The sequence below is a fragment of the Ochotona princeps genome, chromosome 25 (assembly GCF_030435755.1).
Source record: "Ochotona princeps isolate mOchPri1 chromosome 25, mOchPri1.hap1, whole genome shotgun sequence".
Classification (NCBI taxonomy): domain Eukaryota; kingdom Metazoa; phylum Chordata; class Mammalia; order Lagomorpha; family Ochotonidae; genus Ochotona; species Ochotona princeps.
Window position 1 is genome coordinate 11,091,592 of NC_080856.1, and position 22,612 is coordinate 11,114,203.

At 37.3% G+C, this 22,612-nt stretch overlaps 1 protein-coding gene across 1 annotated transcript in view; it reads left to right on the forward strand.

Moving 5' to 3' along the window:
- The first annotated feature begins 426 nt into the window (after positions 1-426).
- The window catches only part of TFEC (transcription factor EC), a 93,873-nt gene continuing 71,687 nt past the window's right edge, over positions 427-22,612 (forward strand). Inside the window, exon 1 of the mRNA XM_058681467.1 lies at positions 427-546. Coding sequence (XP_058537450.1) covers positions 460-546 — 87 coding nt within the window. The 5' untranslated portion in view covers positions 427-459. The remainder of the gene's footprint in view (positions 547-22,612) is intronic.

Genomic DNA, 22,612 nt, shown 5'->3' on the forward strand with positions numbered 1-22,612 from the left:
TACATAATCCCAAGAGACTGGTACCTGGCTTTGCTCAGAATAACAAAGTCAGGCACAAATCTCCAAACACAATTGTTAGCTGAATGCCAACTGTTTCTTCTCATCTTTTTTTTTCTTCCAAAACTGGAACATTAAGAATTGAATCTTTATGGGTGAACTATAACCATTAAAGAATGAGTTTGTTTTTCTATTTCAGATGTGTCTCCTACCATTCACTAGATTATTTTGCAATGTAATCTCAGGTGATAAAAGAAAATGATTTCTTTTGCATGTGTTTTGCTGAGTTCCTCCCCCCCCACTTTTTTTTTTTTTATCAAACAGTAATACTGAGAAGAAAAGAAGAAAAATAGGTTACAAGCTTTCATGTGATTCCAATTTGAGCTGCAAGAGCAACGAGGAGACAAAGAGAAGAGACTGCAACTTAACCAGGACAGCATCGCTCAGCAGACACAGGCTCACATGCACTTTTCATACAAACCAATGCTTCATCGACTAATCCCAATAAGACCAGAAGTTTCTTCAAGTCGATTGTCATCTTTTCCTAAGGTATATTTCTGTGTATGTAAATCATCATAATTTCTAAGTACATATAGTAGGTAGCTACCTCTGAAAACCCATACATCTTACTTGCAGTCAAAAAGTGATGACAACCTAAGAATAAAAATCCCTAACCTTCTTCCGATTCCTGGAAGGGGTTATAATTCCTGGGAAGTGGCTTATTTGCTAGCATTGAAACATTAGAGCAACAAACCATGTAAAGTACTAAATTCCTCCTCCCTCTTTTCTTTCCTCATCTTCATGAGCATCCCCCTCCTCATTTACGTCGCTGGCATGATGATACTACCAGTTGATATGTTGGAGCATTGTAGACTGTATAGAGTATGTCATCTCACTTGGCTAGCCAAAGCAATCTCTGGAAAGATCATGAATAAAGTCAACTTTTTGAAAAAAAGCTACTGTAAGACTTGGAATACGAAAATGGTGTGGTGTGGTGTGGTGTGGTGTGGAATATGAAACTGTATGGTTGGCTTCATGGCATTAGGCCTCATGAAGCATTAGTTCCTTGTGTGATTCAGTATGAAAGATAATGATTTTGCCAAAGTATGGTTGAAAGTTTGGGCAAAGGTGGCTTTTGAAGAGGGCGTATCACAGTGTGTGTTGGAAGCAAACATAATTAGATGGTATTTTTTTTTTTTTCTGCTGGAATAGTTGCTTTTGAAGGTAAACGCTGAGGGTATGTCATCCAATGGCTGGTGACATATTCAAGGGAGCAGACCTAGTCAGTAGCAGGAGATTGAAATCTATGTTTTCTGACTGTTTGGACACTTCCAGGATTCATTTTGATTCAAATTCTATATTTTTAGCACCTGTTTTGCCACCCAGGTCTTGAATTATATTTCCAAGGTATAAATAAGAAAAAGCTGTTACTATGAAAATTTTATAATGTAGAAGAGCAAATCAATTATAAAGGAAAGAAACACCATGTGCACAGATGTTGTGTGTCCCATTGTGTCAAGGGAGAGTATTATTGTCCGAGCATTGGAGATGGTCCTGGAAACACTGGCAGAACAATCGCAGGAAATAACTACATCAATCACACTGTTTAGAATGTGATTCCATTCGCCTCTAGAAAGCTGTCAACCACAAATACTTATTCATTGTAAATTGGCTTTCAAAATAATTTCTTCTAAAGATAATTGATATGTTTTGCTTAGGATGATCTCTGAGAATCTGTATTTTACAAAATTTAATTTCTTTAAAAAATATTCTTTCTCAAGTTGTGTTTGTGTAGGCAGGGTTTTAATAGAAAAATACCTACAAATCTGAGGTTCATGATCCCATTCTTGTTAGCTCCTACAATCATTCACAAAACAATGTATGTTTAGCACTTTCTGAAGCTGCTGCTACAGGACACCCTTTAGGCTCTTGGGTAATCCAGTAAGTTCCTATAAACCTCATTCCACAGATAGTGAATTGAGCCTTAAAGATTTTTAGAAATCATTAAAATATTGGTTCACTTGAAAAAAAATGTAATTTTATTATCATTTTGACAATGGCAGAGTTTCTGTTCGTCGTTTTGTGAGTTTTTTTTTTTTTAAATCTTTCTCACTATATTGGTTGAGGACACTGTGATTTGCCATACAAGAGCAGCTCAGTTTCAAACTCGTTAAGACATGACAAGAATTTGTTGGTTTCTGTTATCAGAAAAGCATGCTGATATCAGGAGTGACAGGGGCCAGAAATTTAAATCTGATTAAGAACTCTATCCCTCCTCCATGCTCCGGTCATTGCATTTGTTCTCAGATCAGCACCTTGGAGCAACCCATGGAGGCGCTAGTCCCTTCACGCTAACTTTCTCACTCCTACCACCAGGGACTAGAGGCTTAGGTTACTTAGCTCCAGTGTGAAAAATTTCTAGGGGAGATTATCTGGGACTACATATCCAGCTGTTTTCCTACTTATTATGGCCAAGGTAATGGGGGCTATGATAGAGGGATGGTCTGTGATTGGGATCGGAGAGTGTATAGTTACAGCTTCCAAGAAATTATCATGAACCGGGCGGTCGTCTTGATTTGTGGCTGCTGACACAGGTCATTGTGTAAGCTGCTCTCTTTGCCTTAGTTAAGTTCCCACCATTTAACATTCCAGGTGATTAGCTCACTTGAATCATGTTTGTAGGATAGAGGAGTTCAGTCTAACTTGTCCATGGAATGAACATTGTCAGGTTCGTTTTGGACATTTAAAGTTGGTTTGAGCTAGTTCTATTCCTTAGATCTTAATTTGTTTGCTGTTTACCTAAGGAAGAAAATGCAGTATCTGCTGGGAAACAGGGTTATCCCTGAATGACTGTTAACACTGGACAAGCTGCAGACTGCAGAAGTGATGCATAAATGCCACGATGAGCACACTTGTTTAACTCCATCCTTCAGTGGATAACATGTGTTAATGACCCTGAGCTTGAGCAACAACGTGTGATATGATAAAGGTTAAATTTCATGGTTAAGATTTTGAGAATCAGATCTTTGTATGTGGTAGCTTTATGAAAGTACTGCCCACTTTGAAGTTCTTCACTGGTATTAACTTTCCCCCTTTTATCAGAAAAAGGATCTTACTTTCTATGATTCTCTTATTGATATTTTCAAAGGACTTTTTTTCTTCTTTGCTGACTCTCTCCAGCAAGTCCCATCTCAATTGTCGTTTGTCATTCATTGTCAGTCTTTGTGTCCATTTTCTTATCTTAGTCCAGTTTTTCGTTTTCTTTCTTTTATGGGAAAGAGGAGAGTATGTGGAAATAGGGAGCATTAGTGTTGGGAATCTCATATCAGCCTATGGACTTAAAAATACCATTATTTTAAAATAGAAATTGTGATTTTTCTGAAAAAGTGAGGTTTCTTTCTTTTGTTAATTGGAACCTCATTATTCTCATATTTATTTAAAAGAAAATGTCTAAATAACTAGTAAAGTGGAAAACCCTGATTTGGAGTTTCAGTTGCTGAAGATAGCATAGACATCTGTTTGAGTACTCCCACCTGCTTTTCCACAGACATCTGGGGCCCGTCATGCTCCCATTCTTCCCGTTATCTGTGCCCATCTGCTTGGATGGTGTGTTCCCACTCTAGCATATTTTCAAACCCTTGCCATAGGGCAGAAGTGCCAAGTAATTATTTGTTGAGATAGATAGCCCACATAACACTGTAAGTGACATCTGTTCCATAGGAAATCCTTCCCTTGTGGCAACAGTGTCACATTGGCAGCGCCTAGAAATATCAGAATTGACACACAGGGACGATGGAATGTTCCATCTTTCCCCGAGTTCTCACTGAGAAAGCATCCAGTACCAGATGCTTTAGGGGCATGTGTAACCCCCTGGCTCCTTCTCTTGTTCAGTCTACACCTATGCTAATTGGCAAGATGATGTGATGGGGAGAAGTTGTTCCTGACCCCAGCTGGTAACCAAATTGTGCCCTACAGCATCAAGATTGGCATACTTTAAATTTTATTGAAACTAAGATGGTAAAAAATGTGATGTTTTCTTATGAATATGATTCCTACATTGTTTGACCTAAATAATAGCTTGAATGATAAATTCCCCAAACTACTCTTAGTGCTGCATTATTTGGCAAAACTACAGGGGCAGACAGATGAACATTTAAATATTTTGAGAGTGCTGGTACCCACAGTTAGCAACTGAGTCCTCTTTTCTAAAGTATTTGAAACAAGTGGATAAACTCTGAATGTGTTGATTTTTAGCCATTTGATGTTAAGAATTTGGAACTATGATTATTATTGGTGAATTAAAAATACAATATGGAAGGTAAGTGTTCACGCTTCATTTCCCATAGCATCTATACTGCCACTGTCAGTATCCCCAGTGATTTCTCAGGATGCCAGGAAAATTAGAATGGTGTCATGGTAAAATGCTTTTCAGATGGAAGGCTTAAGTGAACATAGTCAATTGTGTGGATAACTTATAGATTTAAGTAAAGTGTAAACCTTCAATATTGATAATCTGTATTTTTTACATATTTACATCTGTATTTTACATCTGCAACACCAGTTATTGTTAAAGTAACTTAAACTGGATTTGACTACTTGTCCTATTCTAATTCTGATTTTTCTGTTCTCCTTTGCTGTATGTGGATTACTTAAATGTTTATTGGGGGCTTATTTTTAGTTATCTACTGTGTTTGGCAGTGGAGAAAGAGAGACAGTGAAAGAGCTCCCAGGTGTTGATTCATTCCCCAAATGCCTACCCCAGCTAGGGGTTGGCCTGGCTGCCACTGGAGCAGGAGTTCAGGGAGCCTCCCTTGTGGGTGGTAGGAGCCTAGTTCTTTGTGTCAGAGTCTGTATTAATGGGAAACTAGAAACAGGAGCCAGATGTCAGAACCTTGTTCTTCAATGTGGGGCTGCAGGACTGCTACCTGATACCTTACCTGCTAGAACTAAGGGCTACCTAGTTATTTCAGGATATGTATCATTTTTAAAGGATTCATTTATTTTCTTTGGAAAGGTAAATATACAGAGAGAAGGAGAGACAGACAAAGATCTTCCTTTACTGATTTATTCCCCAAATGGCCGCAATGGCTGGAACTGAACTGATCCAAAGCCAGGATCCAGGAGCTTCTTCCTGGTTCCCTGTGTGGGTGCAAGATCCCAAGGCTTTGGGCCATCCCTGACTGCTTTCTCAGGCCACAAGCAGGGAACTGGATGGGAAGTTGAGCAGCTGGGGCATGAACCGGCACCCGTATGGGATCCTGGAGCTTGCAAAGAGAGGATTAGCCAATTGAACCATCACGTCAGGCCAGGGCATATATCACTGTAGTCTTTTTCCCCTAGTGATTGCACTCAGTGTTATGGTACATTTATATCTACTCCCGTAATTTGTGGTCTTAATAATAGCCTACTGACGTTGACATCTTACTCTGATTGAAGTAGAGAAAACTGACTTCGCGTTTAATACTTTTAAACTGCCTATTTTCCAAATATGTTTTTCCTAGTTTTTCTTTAAACTTTGAATATTTACCCGAAGGCATTGAAATATTTGCTTAAACCCCGAAACAGAAATTAAATGCTCACGAGGAAAGAACCCATAAAGCTTAATAATAAGAAAATGAACAACCTAATCACAAATCGACAGAAGATGGGAACAGATATTTACTAAAGGTATGCTAATGAAAAATAAACACACATGAAGACATTAAACATAATAAGGCATTAGGAAATTGTAAATTAAAATCTAATGAAATATCACCACATACCCATTAAAACAACTAAACTCCCAAACCATGAAAATACCAAATGCGAGCAGTTTTAGGGAGCAACAAGAGCTCTCATTTATTTATTGTTGATGGGAATGCAAAAATGGCTCAACCACTTTAGCATGGAAACTGGCAGTCTCTGGGACAGTAAATGTAGTGTTATATGACTCCATAATTATATTCTTCGGAAGTTTCTCACATGACTTATGTACATGTTCATGTGTAAATGCAATGAAGTGATCAATAAATTAACAATTTATAGTAAATCCTTACAATGGGATATTATACAGCAGTAAAGAAATTAGTCATAAAAAGATATGCATGAACTAGGTATACATTACTAAGTGAAAAAGCCTTTTCTAAAAAGTATACTTAGATGGGAACTTCGAAAATTTTATAGAAAGTTGAATTAAAAGATAAGCTTGTCTGATACAAAATTTCTTTGAAGTCCATTTGTGATATTTTTATAATTCACAGTCTCCACAAATTTTTTTTTGAAGTGCTGTTGTACTTTATAATTCAGACTGGATGACACTTTGGAGAAGGCAAAGCTGAAGACAGCGAAGGCATCCCTGGTTGCCATGGGCTGAGGAGGGGGGAGGGAAGGTGGACTAAACAAAGTACAGAGGATTTTCAGGGCATTGAAGCTATTCTTATGACACTATAATGGTCTAATACTTTTGTTACATCTCACAGAATATATAGCACAAAATGGGTATGGATGTAACATATGAATTCATTGTTATGAATTCGTAACAATATATCAATATCGGCTCACCAGTAACAAATGAACCATACTGTTTCAAAGTATTAACAATGAGGATTTTGTCCCAGATGGGATTGAAGGGGAAGCGATGGGAGTAGCTTGTGATCAGATTAGATCTTAGAAAAGGGACTGCAGCTAATGCATAGATTTGGCAGTTAATTGAAGAGATAATACAGAGAACAGAGGAAAGAAGGATGTTACATGAAGAGTAGAGTTTTGAAATGTACTACAAATTTGAATCACAAGAGAAAGGGAAGAGAGTGAAGTGGTATCTGAGAAATAATACACTGTAATATGATGGAGATCAAAGCAAGAGGTCTCCAGAAAAAAAGAGCCCATCCTAAAGTCAAAAATAAAGGGACACAGACTAAGGTGTTCACAGTAGGCTCCCTAGAGTGTCATACTGTAAAAAATTAAGGACAAAAGATTGCAAAATATTTATGGTTTCAGAGTATAGTTTAAGGGCAATTCCTGGCTAAGTCTTGGGATAGGATAGGGCTATAATCAAAGAGCTTTGCAGCAGTCACATATGTTAGATACTATTATAGATCACACTTGAAGTATCAGGATTTGGGACATGTTGCATGTATATGTGGATGTGCACCTGTGGAATATAGTATCAACATTTTTAAAAAAAGACTTCTGTAGATTGGAAAGGCAGAGTTACAGAAAGAAGGAGAGAGAGGGAGAGAAAGAGATCTTCCATCCATTGGTTCATTCCTCAGTAACTGCAACAATTGGAGCTAAGCCAATCTAAGGCTAGTAGCCAGGAGCTACCCATGGGTCTCCGATATGGGTGTTGAGACCCAAGGACTTGAATCACTCTTTACTGTCTTCCTAGGCCATAGCAGAGAACTGGATTGGAAGTGGAACTCTGGAATCATACACTGGCACCCATTTGGGATGGAGGCACCACAGCTGGAGGACTAGCCCACTATGCTATGGTGCTGGCCCCATGGTGTCACCTTTCTACCTATGTGAGCTTCTACCTCCAAACCCAAACACTTAGTTTTGTTTTGTTGTTGAAACTGATATTTGCATTAGTGAAAACATCTTTGATTTTCAACAAGGTAGGAAAACTTCCTGGAAAACCCAGGTTTTTTTTTTTTTAAGATTTTATTTATTTTTATTGGAAAGGCAGATATACATAGAGGAGGAGAGACAGAGAGGAAGATCTTCCATCCGATGTTTGTTTCGCTCCCCAAGTGAGCCGCAACGGCCGGTGCGCGCCGACCCAAAGCTGGGAACCAGGAACCTCCTCCAGGTCTCCCACGCTGGTGCAGGTTCCCAAGGCCCTGGGCCGTCCTCAACTGCTTTCCCAGGCAACAGGCAGGGAGCTGGATGGGAAGTGGAGCTGCCAGGATTAGAACTGGTGCCCATATGGGATCCCGGCGCGTTCAGGGCGAGGACTTTAGCCACTAGGCCACGCCGCTGGGGCCCAAAACCCAGGTTTTAAAGTGAATTAGGAAACAAAGGTTTTCCAGTTTAGTGGTTTCATGGCCAAATATTAGGTTGCATTTTTAAAAGGTCAGATTCTGAAAGGTATGCTAAGTAGCCATCTCTGTATTATAAATTCTATAAATCTTGGATACTGTTTAATGATATCTTGGCAAATGGGTATTTACTTGTTAATTAAAGTAAAAAAATAACTAACATTCTCATTATTCATATCTACAAGTAATAATTCATCTGCTAGGTATTCCAGGTATATATATATCATATAAAATCATTGATCCTAAGTTTAATTAGCATCTGATGGGAGTTAACAATTTAACTTCAATTTACAATATAAAGGTTAGTTGTGGCATACTCATTCCATAATATTGGTGCTATTATAATAATGAACATTAACTTGATCAATGAATAAAAAATGTAAATAAAAACTATCCACAGGTTGAGTAATCTGTGAGTCTACTACATTCCAAAGAAAATGCACTTTTATTTTTCATTTTGAAATAATTTGCTCTTACATGGTAGTGTTGATGGGAAGCTAACGCCCAAAGTGTAGTCTAGGCTTAGACATAATGAGAAAAAAGTAATCACATTAACAGCAGTTGGTCTTCTCCATCTGACTTCAAACCAATTCTGAGTTATAAGACTGCTTAGGTTACCAGATGCTGGGGGCAAAATTCTCTGTAGTGTTTGTGATCTCATTCTCAGGCATCAAGATTATTGATGCTCATTTCTTCCTCCTGAACACATGTACCTCCTATGCTATGTTGTTAGTGTTCAACCCGATTCAGTGGTATCTGTGTTTGAACTATATGCTTTCTAATTTTTCTTAGTGCTTTTGCCTTTGTACAAAAGCTTTAATAATGAATTGTGTCGATTTATATAGTCTATGGTAAAATGGAAAATGAGATTAAACAACAACAAAATTCTGCGTACAGAAGTTTTGCAAATCACTTTAAAAGGGTTATTATCTCAGAAAGTAAAGACAGTACAATGAATATAAATTTCTTTCATTAATGTTGTTTCATGGTTTAGGTTCTAGCTAAATAACCTTACAGAGCTAATATTCCCTCAGAGTTCTATTTCTCTATGAAGGTAGGTTTCTAACACACACTTAGATCTTGCTTTCCCTGCTGGACCTTTAGAAATCAGTGACATCAACTTAGAGGAAAAGAAAGTAGAGATTAATTGAGAGGTTATCTTAGGTATAGCAAACGTGAAGGAAAAAAATGGACTATAAAGCTATAAAGACTATGCATTTGGTAAGACCACAGGACAAAAGTGGTAAAATTAAAGAAATGAAAAACAAAAGTAAATTCTCTCCAAATTCATGTAGCAGGATACGTATATATTCAGATGTAGAGCAGGAAAGTTTAAGCTCCAGAATTCAAAGGTTCACATTTTGCATTCATTATATTTTCTTCCTTATGCTCTTTCTTACCTGTCTTGTTGCCTTATATCTTTATGATCTCTCTTCTTCATAATACAACCTTGACAAATTTGTCTTTGTTTAAAAAAGTAATAAAAGGAAGGCCGCTTCTACAAAGTGTATCTATAACTTCTTCTTTTACCCACCCCCCTTTTTCCAGGCATGTATATTCTACAGATTGTATTGCAGAGTTCATGTGTCGTCTGACCATACTTTCATGAGTGTCACGTCTTGCCTCTTACTAGGAAATTTTCCCTTGAGGACAAGGCCCAAGTCTAGGGCTTTCTTTGAAACTTCAAAGCACTCAGTCTGCTGATGTGTTAACTCAATAGGTACTCAGTAAATGTTAATTGGTTGAATAAATGAACCAATGAAAGGGATGCAAATTCTTTCACCTTTGTTCAGAATGATTAATCTGTCCTTCCTAGGACTGGTTTAATTTCCTGTAAGGGCATTCGTTGGGGGCCTTTTGTTAATTTAACTTGTAATTTGTTGTAGATGCTGTGCAAAGAGGCTAGTTTTCTAACAATAATCATATTCAATTCTGCAGTACAATTTTTGGATAAAGGATTAGGGATTCAAGCTAACATGTGGTCAGTACTCAGCAAGCTACTGAGAAAAACTACGTTTCCATATTTTGGTAGAAAAAAATACATGAGTCAAGGGAGCATTATGGTCTTTATAGAATTCTACCTCATTTACTTGATGGAGTTTGCCCAACGCCAGCAAAATAATTGAGTTTGGCAATGTCATGAACATTTTTGTAGCCTTAGCCATGCTTCTAAGTCAGTTACAAGGATACTACCAATAAGGAGATTGTACGAGTCCATTCACACACATACCACCAATTTTCCTTTTTAAACTTTGGATATTGATGTATCATAGTGGGAAAAAAATCACTCAGTTGAAAAATAAAATGCTAAACATAATTATACAGCAGGTTACATTTTTTTCCTATTCATGGGATACATGAAAGATGTGTTTAACGAGATTTTTGTCTATTAAATCTGTCGTTCCAAGGCAGGTCTTAATCCTATTAAAGCTAATTGAATGGAGTTTTCAGGCTATGTCACTTAGGTGAAGTTCATGTTGTAATCAGTATTAAAAGAATAGAAATACAAGAACCAAATAGTAGCATCTCATGTCTGCCATTTATTCTTTCCACTTGATCTGAAGGGCAATGTGAGAAAGAGAGCTGAGCTTCCAGGGCAATTCACTGGAGACCAGAGGTGAGATTTGATCTCTGCAAGGACAATTAGTAGGTTAAAAAATGGCCCCTATGTTTGGAACATTGAGTCATATCTTTTTGGGAGATCTAGCTCTATAGGAGACAAAGGTCTGACAATGTTTCCATTAAAACACCACTTTCCAGAGCAAATATCTTCACTGTAAAAATTTGCTCCAGGCTAAAGTTGGCATCAAGATTTTAGCCTGGAAGCTATTTCGTTTTAGAGATTCAGTCCTGCCAGTTTTAACTTAATGTTTAAAGGGAATGAATGAGATATGTGTCCACTCTATCCCCCACTTTCCTTTTTTCCCGTTACAGTGTAGTTATCAAATTAATTTTCTGAATGGCATTTGCAGCTGGCCTTTTTAAAAGAAAATCCTATACATTTCTTTAATGAGTTTTGAATTATATACACTTCCAATATAGAGTGATTTTGAAAAGTAGTTTAAGAGATTTATTTTATTGTTTGTATATTTACTTCCTGAGTTTCATATTGGAGATGTCATTTAAGCCAGGGAGCCCGAATGTCTTCAATTAGAGTGCATCTAACCAAATCTGGTATCTATTTGAAAGCCAAAGTTTTGTTCCTGGAGTCTTGGGTCTTTAGTCTTGTTCTCCCACAGATATGGTAAATAAATAAAGAGTGTTGACTTCCCAATTCTAGGGATGGCAAATTTCTATGAGCTGTGCCTAGTAATAATTTTCTAGTATTGATGACCTAACTAGGGGAAAGGAAATTCGAAGAAAAATGGAACCCTAATCTCTTATTAAAGGTCAGATAAATGGCTTGCTTTTCTATTTACACAAACTGTGCTTTGATATTTGATCTTATATCAAGCAATAATATTTGAAGCAATTGAACACTCAGTATAGTCAAATTCATGATATTTCTGAAAGGAGACCACTTTTGAATCCAGCACTTTATTTCACTATTATTCAATGCTCTTTCAAAGATGCATTTCTCCAGAGAACTTTTTTTGTGTGTGTATAAGGAATTGGAAGAATGAGTATTTCATTTAACTCTAGGGTTCCAGTTGAGCTTCCATCACAAAACTATTGGTAACACATTTTTGAGCACTTGCAAGTCATGCACGTCTTATTGCATTACAACATACATACTTCTAATATGGTACTAATATGTTTCTCAAATTAAAATAAGCTTTATGATTAGTGAAAGGACCTCTAAAGGAAAGAGAAGTTTTAGGGACATTGACTTAAAGGACAGAGAGAACTCCCTTTCTGCATCTTCAAATCAGTATTTCCACACACGTATTGAAATTTAGCACAAGGGCTTTAGAGATAATCAGCTTCAAACCGAAGTCTCAGTTCTTATACTCAAAAATCATGAAAATTATATCCCTACCATCACCATAACTAAAAATCAGCTCACGATGGATCAAGACACTACTTGGTGCCTAGATGAGGTGCTGGGACTTGCAGGTGGAGAATTAGCCTGTTGAACCACTGCATCAGCCACTGAATTTTTAATATTTCAAACACAATTTCATTGGCACATAATCCTGATTGTAAGAGTGCTACTTCTTGGTGTTCAAGTTTATTAGAAAGTTACAAATACGATTGAGAGACCTTCCATTTTTTAAAAGATTTATTTATTTATTTATTTTTGTAATTTTTTATTATTATTTTTAATTCATTAATTACATTGTATTATGTAACACAGTTTCATAGGTACTTGGATTCTCCCCACCCCTCCAAAGTCAGATATGCAGAGAGGAAGATCTTCCGTCCAATGATTCACTCCCCAAGTGACTGCAGTGACTGGAGCTGAGCCAATCCGGAGCCAGGAGCCCAGAGTCTCTTCCGAGCTTCCCACAAAGGTGCAGAGTTCCATGGTTTTGAGCAGTCCTTGACTGCTTTCCCAGGCCTCAAGCAGGGAGCTGGATGGGAAGTGGAGCTGCCGGGATTAGAACCGTTGCCTATATGGGAACCTCACACATACAAGGCAAGGGGTTTAACTACTAGGCTACCATGCCGGGCCTAAGACCTTCCATTTTTAAAATCTAAACCATGTTGTGAATTATGTATCAGTTTTGGCATAAAATTTCCAGTAATGGATAATAGTTCAAATACTGACACATTAATCCACAGAGTGAATGGATATGGAAAATAGTTTATTGGTGATGCTGTTCCAAGGATGTTAATTGATCTATTTCTGAGAAAGTTTTGAATATAGAACTGTTTCACTTATAAATTCAGGAAGGGATCTGTTGGAAGAATGACATATATGAGATCTGTAGAATCAAAGGTTGGGGCAGAAATTATGTAATTGTGTAATTTCCATTCTATTTCAGTGCAAGTCATTTATCAATAACTTGCAAAGTAATGGAAGGGAATTTGTAATCATGATTGTGCAGAATGTCTTCCTTTCTCTCTTTACACTCAAATCTTAAGTTACCATTCTGCTGGAATATACTTCCTGAAGGTAATGTCCAACATTCTGTAATGATTCATACTGTCGTTCTGCATTTGTTAACAATTCACTGGGGGATACAATGTGTTAAAACATTACAACTTGGAAAACCGTGCAAGGATACTCTCTAATGAAACATTAAATAGCTCAAAAAACCAAACACAATAAATGAATGGCCATGTGGAGTTAGCCTTTCTCAGAATCCCTGGTCCTAAATACAACACTATTGTTTTAGGAGCGTGCCCCATTACATAACTGATCTTATAAATAGAGAAATAAATATTTGGCTTGACAAACTGGGCATGGAATGAGTAAGGGGATTTGAATCAGGTTCAATGGCCAAGGTGAGGTTAAATATTAATCTAAAAGTCCCACTTTTATTTCAAAATGGCGTATTGCCTTAAATAAAAAGCATTTGGATAAAAATGCTTTTCTTTTTTTTTTTTTTTTATAATCTATTTTATTGTGTTGTTGACAATCTTTACATAGTTAATTACAGTTAAAGAAAGAAAAAGAAAAGAAAGAAAGAAAAAAAAAAGGTTCAGGGGGATAGGGAAGTGGGTAATACTATTATGTCCACATTGTTTCCATCTTGTATCTGAGGTAAAGGGGGATATTGAGGGGGAAGCCCCACCCAGTTTCCCGCCCACCCCGAGTCCCGGATGTGGGGCATGCTCTGAGATATGTGCTCGAGTGGTGTTAATAGTTCTCCGGTTATAAATCGCTGCCAGGTTCACTCGATGAGGTCGTCCACTGATTGATATGGTCCATCATAAAGTCTCCGTTTGCCCCATATATCGCTGCCAACATATAGCTGAGATGAATGATTGATCTGCTCTGTCTTCTGTCTTTTCTTGATTAGAGTTCTGAGTCCAGCAGTTCGATTAGGGAGATCTCCAAAGAAACTTTGAGGTATTCCCAGACTAGTTTCTTGTATGCTCTAGCAAGCACAGGGCCCGGCACAGTCCATCACCACGATCAGCTGGTGGTTGCAATTGCTGGGTTGGTTCTGTTTTCAGTCCCGAGTTGCACTGGAGCCAATGGGTGTTGCAGTCCAGTCTGGTTCTGCCCAGCACGTACTCGGCCCTCACACAAACCAGTGGGAGCTGCAGCCTAGTCGGGGTGACCCACAATAACCCCCACCAGGCCCGCCCCCTACCCTGGTTTGCCAGTATGTGTAGCAGAAGACCAGTCTGTCCCCCATCCCGTTTGACTCTTGTACGTGTCAATGGGTATTAAAGCTTAGTTCTATCTAACCAACTCAACCATCCAGTCCTCACGGGTGTTGTTGAGTGCCTCTCTATCTAGCCATCCCAGCCCCCGTCCCAGTCTTCATGCCCTCCCACGGGAATAGTGACCCAAGAAGGGGGAACCCACTTTTTCCCTCCCAGGTCTCTCTGTCCCGGTTTATGCACTCTTTAGGTGGTTCTGTGATTTGACTTGACAGAATTGGTCCCCAGTGCCAGCTTCTGCGGCTATGTCCAAACATCCCTCACCCACTCTAATTTATGCTTGCACCAGCAGGAATAATCAGCCCAGCCTGGCTTTTCCCTGATCTAGTCCACATGCAGTGCACAGGCGTTGTAGCCTTGCATAGTCTAGTCTGTCTCTATCCCAGCCCACGCTCTCCATTGGGAGTAGCTGTCCGGCGAGGGAACCAGCCCCTTAATCCCCCTCCGCCAGTTCTGCCCCTCCCTTCCTTCCTGGATCTCATGTGTGCTGGTTGGGTGCTGCATTCATATCCAGTACAGGCAACCACGCCCTGGCATTCCATAATGTGTACTGGTTTTGTCGCGACCAAACCCGGCTCATCCCACACTCTGATCTGGTGATCGGATTTGCCAGTGGGTGATACGGACTGATTCAGCCTGTTCTGCTCCTGACCCATGCTGAATGTGTGCCAGTGAAAAATGCTTTTCAAAGTTATGGTTTTTCCTTTAATTTTTATTAGGAAATGTGTTTCATGCCTTAATAAATTATGTGTGAAAGAAGTTAAATTTAAACAAGAACAATTTGTATTCTAAAAATAAAAAATAGGCAAGTCATAGGGCTCTGAAATATGTATTTTGCATGTTATATAACAGTCAATTAATGGAATAATTTTTTTGCCATCCTAATATTAATGTAAGAGCCTCTTATGAAAAACAAGTTAAAAGGATACATTTAATAACTTTGAAATCTAGTTGGTTATTTTTGTGTTAGCTTTATCAAAAGGTCAGTCTGAATTTTCTATCATTGATAACACTATGAATGAACTAACCAAATACATTTTACACACAGTTACAGTTAAAGGTGAAATTTGTGTAACTTTCAATAAATGGTTGGTCTGATTTCAGTGGAGCTAATAAGTTCATTTTAGCTTCCATTTGGGCTTATTTTATTCTTGTGACATTTAATGAAATCTACAAACAAATTCAAAAGATTCTTATTTAACAAGTTTATACTTTGGATTCTTAAACATATTTTCATTTAACTATGAAGTTATTGGCCTGTTGTTTTGACACAGTTGCTTTGTGGAATATTGGATGCAATCATCCATTTAATGAAATTAGCAAATACAATGAATTTTGTTCAATGGGTTCTATAAATTAATCTTCTCAGAAAAGTTTCATAGAGAGTTCCAAAGCACTTTTTCTAGCATAGACACATGATAAGATTGATGGAATTTTTGTTTAAAACCAACCTCTGCCTTCACTGAGCTCCTACTTTAAAAACTCCTTGATACATAACGTTCTCAGTAGTGCAAAAATCAGTCATATATGCACCATTCCTCAAATATAACTAACTGCTTCTCATAGTCTCACAGGATGGGATTCCTGTCTGTCTTCCTAATCTTGTCCCCCAATTTTCTATTCCATTCACCTCATTGCAAACTGGCCCAGGTTCACTTCCTCAAGTCCAGCGTGTTGATGTCCATATGCTGCTCTGTTTGCCTTGCTCTTTGTAACTTTTCATGTTAGTGATTCTGGTTCCTCTTTCCTCATGTTAGCCCCTGTTAGTAAGTACCCATCCAAGGGTACAATTGTTGATATTCGAGGACAGCCACTGGACTGAGGTTGATTATTTCACTGCATCCATATCCTCCAATGTAGGGTTGATATGTACTCACTGCTAGTAATTACTATTTCATGAAAGCAAGACTGCGACAGCTGAAAGCAAAGTCTGATAATTACTTGATGTATCACTCTGCAATGCATGCCTTCAAATAAGTTTGCCAAATATTGTTGAAATTTAAATAAATGGAAGGTTTAAAAAATGCAAAGAAAAACACATATGCCACAATATAGTATGTCCCATAATATAGGTATGACTATCTACTTTTTGAAACTTATATCAGAATTATAGAAATGATTAACCATAGATCAGCCATGTAGACTCTCCAGTTAATGCCTTTAAATATCCTGATAATATTGAGGTTAGTTTCCATATTTTGGGTATCTGATCAAAGAGTCATTTGCAAACTGAATTTTCTCAATTGAGATCTTGGCTTACAAAAAAGAGAAAAACCATATAAAAAACATACTAGAAAATGTAAGAGATTAAAATGAATAATTCAGTACTGCCAAGTGTTGAGCAATTGGTTAGTTGACTCTGTTATAAATAACATGTTTATGACAGAATTTAGTATAGAGGAAAATAGAATTGTGCCGTTAAGAATTTAGGAAAATTAAATCATGCCATAAATTCGAATCAAATCTTAAATTTGCCTTGGTTTATTCTTAGAGAACTCAGTGAAAATATTTTAGGTAATGCATGAAAGGAAGCTGGAGAGCCAAGCAAAAATGCCAGGAATTGGATTAATTGGCATAAAGCAAGGTGGCTGGGCACAGTTGGGGAAAGTGTCAGGGTTTGGAGAATCCCTCCCAAGAAAGACGGTTTGTGCAATTAGCTCTCTGAACTTTAACCCTTCCAGAATAATTAATGAGTAACAGAGGGGATGAAGACAAAGACACAAAGTGATATGGTGGGTGCTAGCAAGTAATACATCAAAGAATGCTCATAATTGGCCCTCTGGCTTTCATTCCTGGCCCCATTTCTTTCAATTCATTGACTCCAAATAATGGGTTCAGGTTCATTATCAACAGGTTTTAGCTGTAAGAGCACAACATTACAACAAAGCTTGCACCGTGTCAGCGCTGATGGCAAAGTAAGAAGTCGTGGTTGGTAATCACTCTTTGAAGAGGACAAGTAACACATCTCTTCTGAGTGAATCAACAGCTTTTACACCCATATTGAGAACCTGGAGAGCCTTGTATTTCCCATCTCTACAATGCTGGAATATGGCTGGTGTGGACATGTAAGTATATTTCCATTTGAATGATGTTTGAGACCATTGTGAGTGGATTTATACCCTATGTTATTTCAAGTAAAGTTGAATTATTGACATATGACACACAAAGACATCAAGGAATTTTTTCACTGCTAGAGTATGGCTCTATATGATTTTTTATATTTTTAATTTATATCACTTGCAGAAGTATTGATTCATTTTGGTTATATCTTTGTGATCGTAATAAGTGGAAAGTTAGAAATTTTCTGGGAAATTTCTAAGACAAGTGCTCTGAATCTTTCTGATTTAATGAACTCAACTTGCTTTGGGTATAGATATGTTTCAGTAATAATGTATACAGCACAATATATACAGATATTTTCAAGGTTTATCATTGTTTAAATTTGTGTGGTCATTATGGAAGTCAGAGTTAATTTCAGTTTTACATATAGATATTTGGAAAATATTTCTACATGACTAATTTCCAAATTCACTGGAAGACATTGATATTGTAGTAGTTGATTTTCAGTACCAAACTGTTAAGTCTATTTTTCATTTTTAAATTTAGTTAACATGCTATTGCAAGTATCAGAGTAAAAAAGCAATGAATGCATATGGAGCTTACAATTTAAAATTTAAAACATTTGCTTGGAAAATAGCAACACATTTTAAAGTAAAATTGCATTTATCAAATGGTCAATTTCAAAAGCACACTGCATACTGGTTAAGTTATGTTCATTACTGAAGTTTTAAGTGAGTCTATAGAACTTTGAGGTAAAGTTGGAGTAAAATATCAAATATGAATTGATTGAGTTAGAGATTTAGTTTTGTGATGCTCATTAAATTATCTATTAAATGCATTAAAAATGACCGATAGACATGAGACTATTTACGTACATTTTAATAGAGGTTTGTGTCTGTGCTCGGTAAGCTTATGTATATCAATATATGATAATGGAGTTTCTACTAATTATATAACATGTATTTGTTAAACACAAATTATTTACAAATAAAAAATTGTGACACTATAATTTATTTATATAAACATATTGTTGGAAAATCACGGATTTTCTACGATAAAGCCAAAAATCCACAAATGGATCTTATAAGTTTCCTAGCGGCCAGTTTTCAACTTGACTTGTTTTGTTGGTTACAGATCATAGTGTATATCAGATTTTAAATGGAGAAAGTACTTATTTTTTTCATAAGTAACAGAAACTACCTATTGATTGTTGTTATTTAACAACCTGCTAATACATAATGGTGAAATATTTCTTCTAGCGAGTTAAAATATTTGCAGTTATAATTTCAGAGTTTGAAGAGTTTTTAGATATGCCCTATGGATTTTAGCCTACCAAGTTAACCTAGCCAAAGTTCTCCTGACTCTAATTTATGCTAAATTTGGTGTGTGGATTCTGGAGTAAGGTGTTAGAGGCATTTGCCTCTCAGTGTTGAAGTCCTCACCCACTTGGAGGCAAACGTGTGTGGGCACACAGCAATTACTCCTGTACACACTCCACACTTTAATAACGTTAAATATGTCTGGTGGTAGCATGCATCATAATAGATGGGTTCGATGGAAGCTGAATGAGTAGCACCACTCACGTCGCTGAGGAGATGTGTGTGCAAACAAATAAAATACAGTAATATTCCATACCACTATAAAAGTATTAAAGAAACACTTCCTGAGCAGAAGAAATGAGTCACCAACTATGCACAAGATGTTCCTAGAATTAAGAGCAGATGGAGAATATATACATAGGTCTTGTGAAATCAACACTAATTATGCGTAAAAGGCAGGAGGTGGAGGAAATCACTAAAGTTACTAAAGCACAAGGGTGTAGTAAAATTTTAAAAAGCAGCAAATTAAGTTGTTTGAAAGACCACCTTGAAGAGAGTACTAGTTTGAAAGTTATTGGGGTACTAGGCTAATATATTACATGGAATCATGTTGATAGGTACCTTCTGCTAGCTAAAGCAATTGGATTTAGTTCTTGAGCAATGAGGAGATTGTGGAATATTTTGGAGAGTGTGAGCTTTAGGAAGACACATGTCTTGTCACTGGGTAGCCTGTTTGTAGAGAGCAGAAACTGGTGGTGCTTGCAAACCTGCTGGAAAGCTGCTGCAATCAGACCATCATGCATGGTCTCCCCAGTTTGAACAGGGAGAGTGTGCATGAGCAAGTAAGGACTGTTTGGGGCAAACAAACTTGAAGATTTTGTGTTTGTGGTTTGTGTTTATTTGACTAGTAGAGAGACAGCTAGATGGGCAGATAGACTGAGACAGAGACCTGTTGGTTTGCTTCCCAAATGGCCACAGCAGCAAGGTCTAAGCCAGGTTCAGGCCAGGAGCAAGGATCTTCATCAGCCTGACGGATGGATGGAAAGAGTCCAGTCACTGATATTATGAGCTGGCCTCTTGGGTGCTTTAGCAGGGTGTGGAAGTGGAAGTTGAGTAGCCGGGATCTGAAGCTGCACTCCAATATGGGGTGCTATTTTGCAAGTGATGGCTTCACCTACTGTGCACAAAGTTTGACTGCTTCAAGTGTTTAGGGAATTGTGTGTATAATACTGTTTTGTGGAAAAATGAAACAGATGTTAAAACCATAGTTTCACTGAGCTATAATTCACAGAATACATTCATTTCAACCTAATAAAGTGTACAGTTCAATGGTTCGTAGAGGTCTTCAAATTGATATGAACGTTACTACATCTAACTTTTTAATAAACCTTCCCCCCACCAAAGAAAAAGATACAAACTCCACGATTTTGTACATGGTTTTTCCTTAATACCCTTATCCTAAATCAGGACTACAATGATTTTTTGCTGTTCCCTCTCTGCCCACTCTCAGCCTCATTATGGCCATTTTTTGTGGCCTTTTGTGATGACTGGCTACTTTTTATTAAGATAATGTTTTCATTATGGAATTAATTGACATAGTAATGAGTAACCAATATGTTAAAAGTAAATGCGAGTTCTTAAGCACCTTCTGTGACCACCTCATTGACATTTCAATTTTAGTTTATACACAACATATAACATACATAACATAACATGTTATATATAACATCATATCATCTTAAATTAAGGCAAACATGTGGTATTTAACCTTTTGGGATTGGCTCATTTCCCTTAGCATTTATTTTTTGCTGATGGTATGTTGGAGCTTTTAATTGATCGGGATGATACTCTGCTGGCTCTGTCTTCAGACCAGAGAGGGTATACCTAAGAAGCCGTTGAACTTGACTGGACAATAAGATGCTGGACTCTATATTTGGTATATGCTTGCAATGGGGAAATCTCAACTGAACTTGAACTGTGGTTATGCAACAAGGTGGAGGAATCCACCATGGTGGGAGGGTTTGGGGAGGGGTGGGGAGAATCCAAATACCTATGAAACTGTGTCACATAATACAGTGTAATTAATGAATTAAAAATAATAAATAAATTAAAAAAAGATAATGTTTTCAAGGTTCATCACTGTTGTAGCCTGAATCAAACTTCATGCTTTCTTCATTGTCCAGTAATGTTTTATTGATGAACATCCCATATTTTATTCACATATTAATCAGTTGATGGCCATTTGAGATGCTTTTCCTTTTTGCTATGAATAGTACTGCTGTAATATACCTGCAGAATTTTTTGTGTGTGTATGTGTGGACTCAATTGAATGTCCAAACACACACGTACACACATATAATTAGTGTTTCAGAATTACCAAACTATTTTCTAAAATGACCATGCAATTTCATATTCTCATCAGAAACTTGAAAGTTCCATTTTCTCTACAACAGTGTCAAAATTTGTTATGGTCATTCTCCTGATAGCCATCCTGATGTGTATAAAGTATCTCATTGTGGTTTTGAATTATATTTTCTTAATGAGTACTGACATTTAACATCTTTTCATGCATGGACTAGCCATTAGTCTATCATTGGAGAATGGTGTATTTGAATCTTAAGCCCATTTTTAAGCTGGATTAAATACATGACATATATATATATATGAGTAAGTATATATTTATATTTTATTCAGAATTAAGCATTTATTTTGGCCAAAGGGTTTTTTAAAAAGTTTTTTTTTTTATTTTATTGGAAAGGACAATTTACAGAAAGAAGGAACTACAGAAATCTTCCATCTGTTTGTTTACTCTGATCTGAAGCCAGGAGCCAAAAGGTTCTTCCAGGTCTTCCATGAGGGAGCAGGGTTCCAAAACTTTGGGCCATCCTCTACTGCTTTCCCAGGCCACAGGCAGGGAGGTAGCCGGATTGGAAATGGAGAAGCTGGGGCAAGACCCAGCACTTGTATGGGATCCCTGCCCATACAGGCAAGGATTTAGCATTTAGCAGCTAAAACATTGCACCGGGCCTCAAAGGGTCTTTTTAAAAAATGTATCTGTGGGACTGGAGACTTGGCTCAATTGGCTAATCATCTGCCTACAAGTGCTGCATTCCACATGGACACTGATTTGTGTCCTGGCTGCTCCACTTATCATTCAGCTCCCCTTTTGTGGCCTGAGAAAGCAGTAGAGGATGACCCAAATCTTGGGATTATGCACCCATGTGAAAGAGCTGGCGGGGGCTTCTGGCTCCTAGTTTCGGATCCGCTCAGCTCTGGCCATCGCGGGCATTTGATTTGTAGTGAACCAACGGATGGGAGATCTCTCTGTCTACCATCTCTCTGTAGATCTGCCTTCCTTCTCTTTGCTCCTCCCCCACCAAACAAAAAAAACAACCAACCCAGGAAACTTAAAAAAGTACTTGCTAGTGTTTCTTCCTGTTATGTGAATAGTCTTTATTCTCTTGATAATTTATTTTAAAGGAATTTTTCTTCATTTTGAAAGTTTGTGTGTGCCGATGTGTGTGTGTTTTCTTCGAAGAATCTAACAGTTTCAGTTCTTATGTTCACGTCTGTGATTCATTTTAAGTCAATGTTTTTTTGTTTAAGGTTAATAGTGTCCAGTTCTTCTTTTTTTTTTTTTTTTGGCGCTTTGTCCCAGTATCCTTTAAAATGTTTCTTCACATTTATTGTCTGAACAACCTTGTTAGAAACAAATTGAAAATAACTAAGGATTTATTTCTAGAATCTCAATTTGATTTCACTGAGCTGTGTTTATCCTTACCCAGTTATATACTATCTTGATTACTGTAGTTTTGTAGTAAATTTTGAAATTGGAAATTTAAAGCCTTTATCAAGATTTGTTTGATTATTCTGGTCCATTTAATTTCTGCATGAATTTTAGGAACAGCTGTCAATTTCTGCAAACAAGCAAAAAAA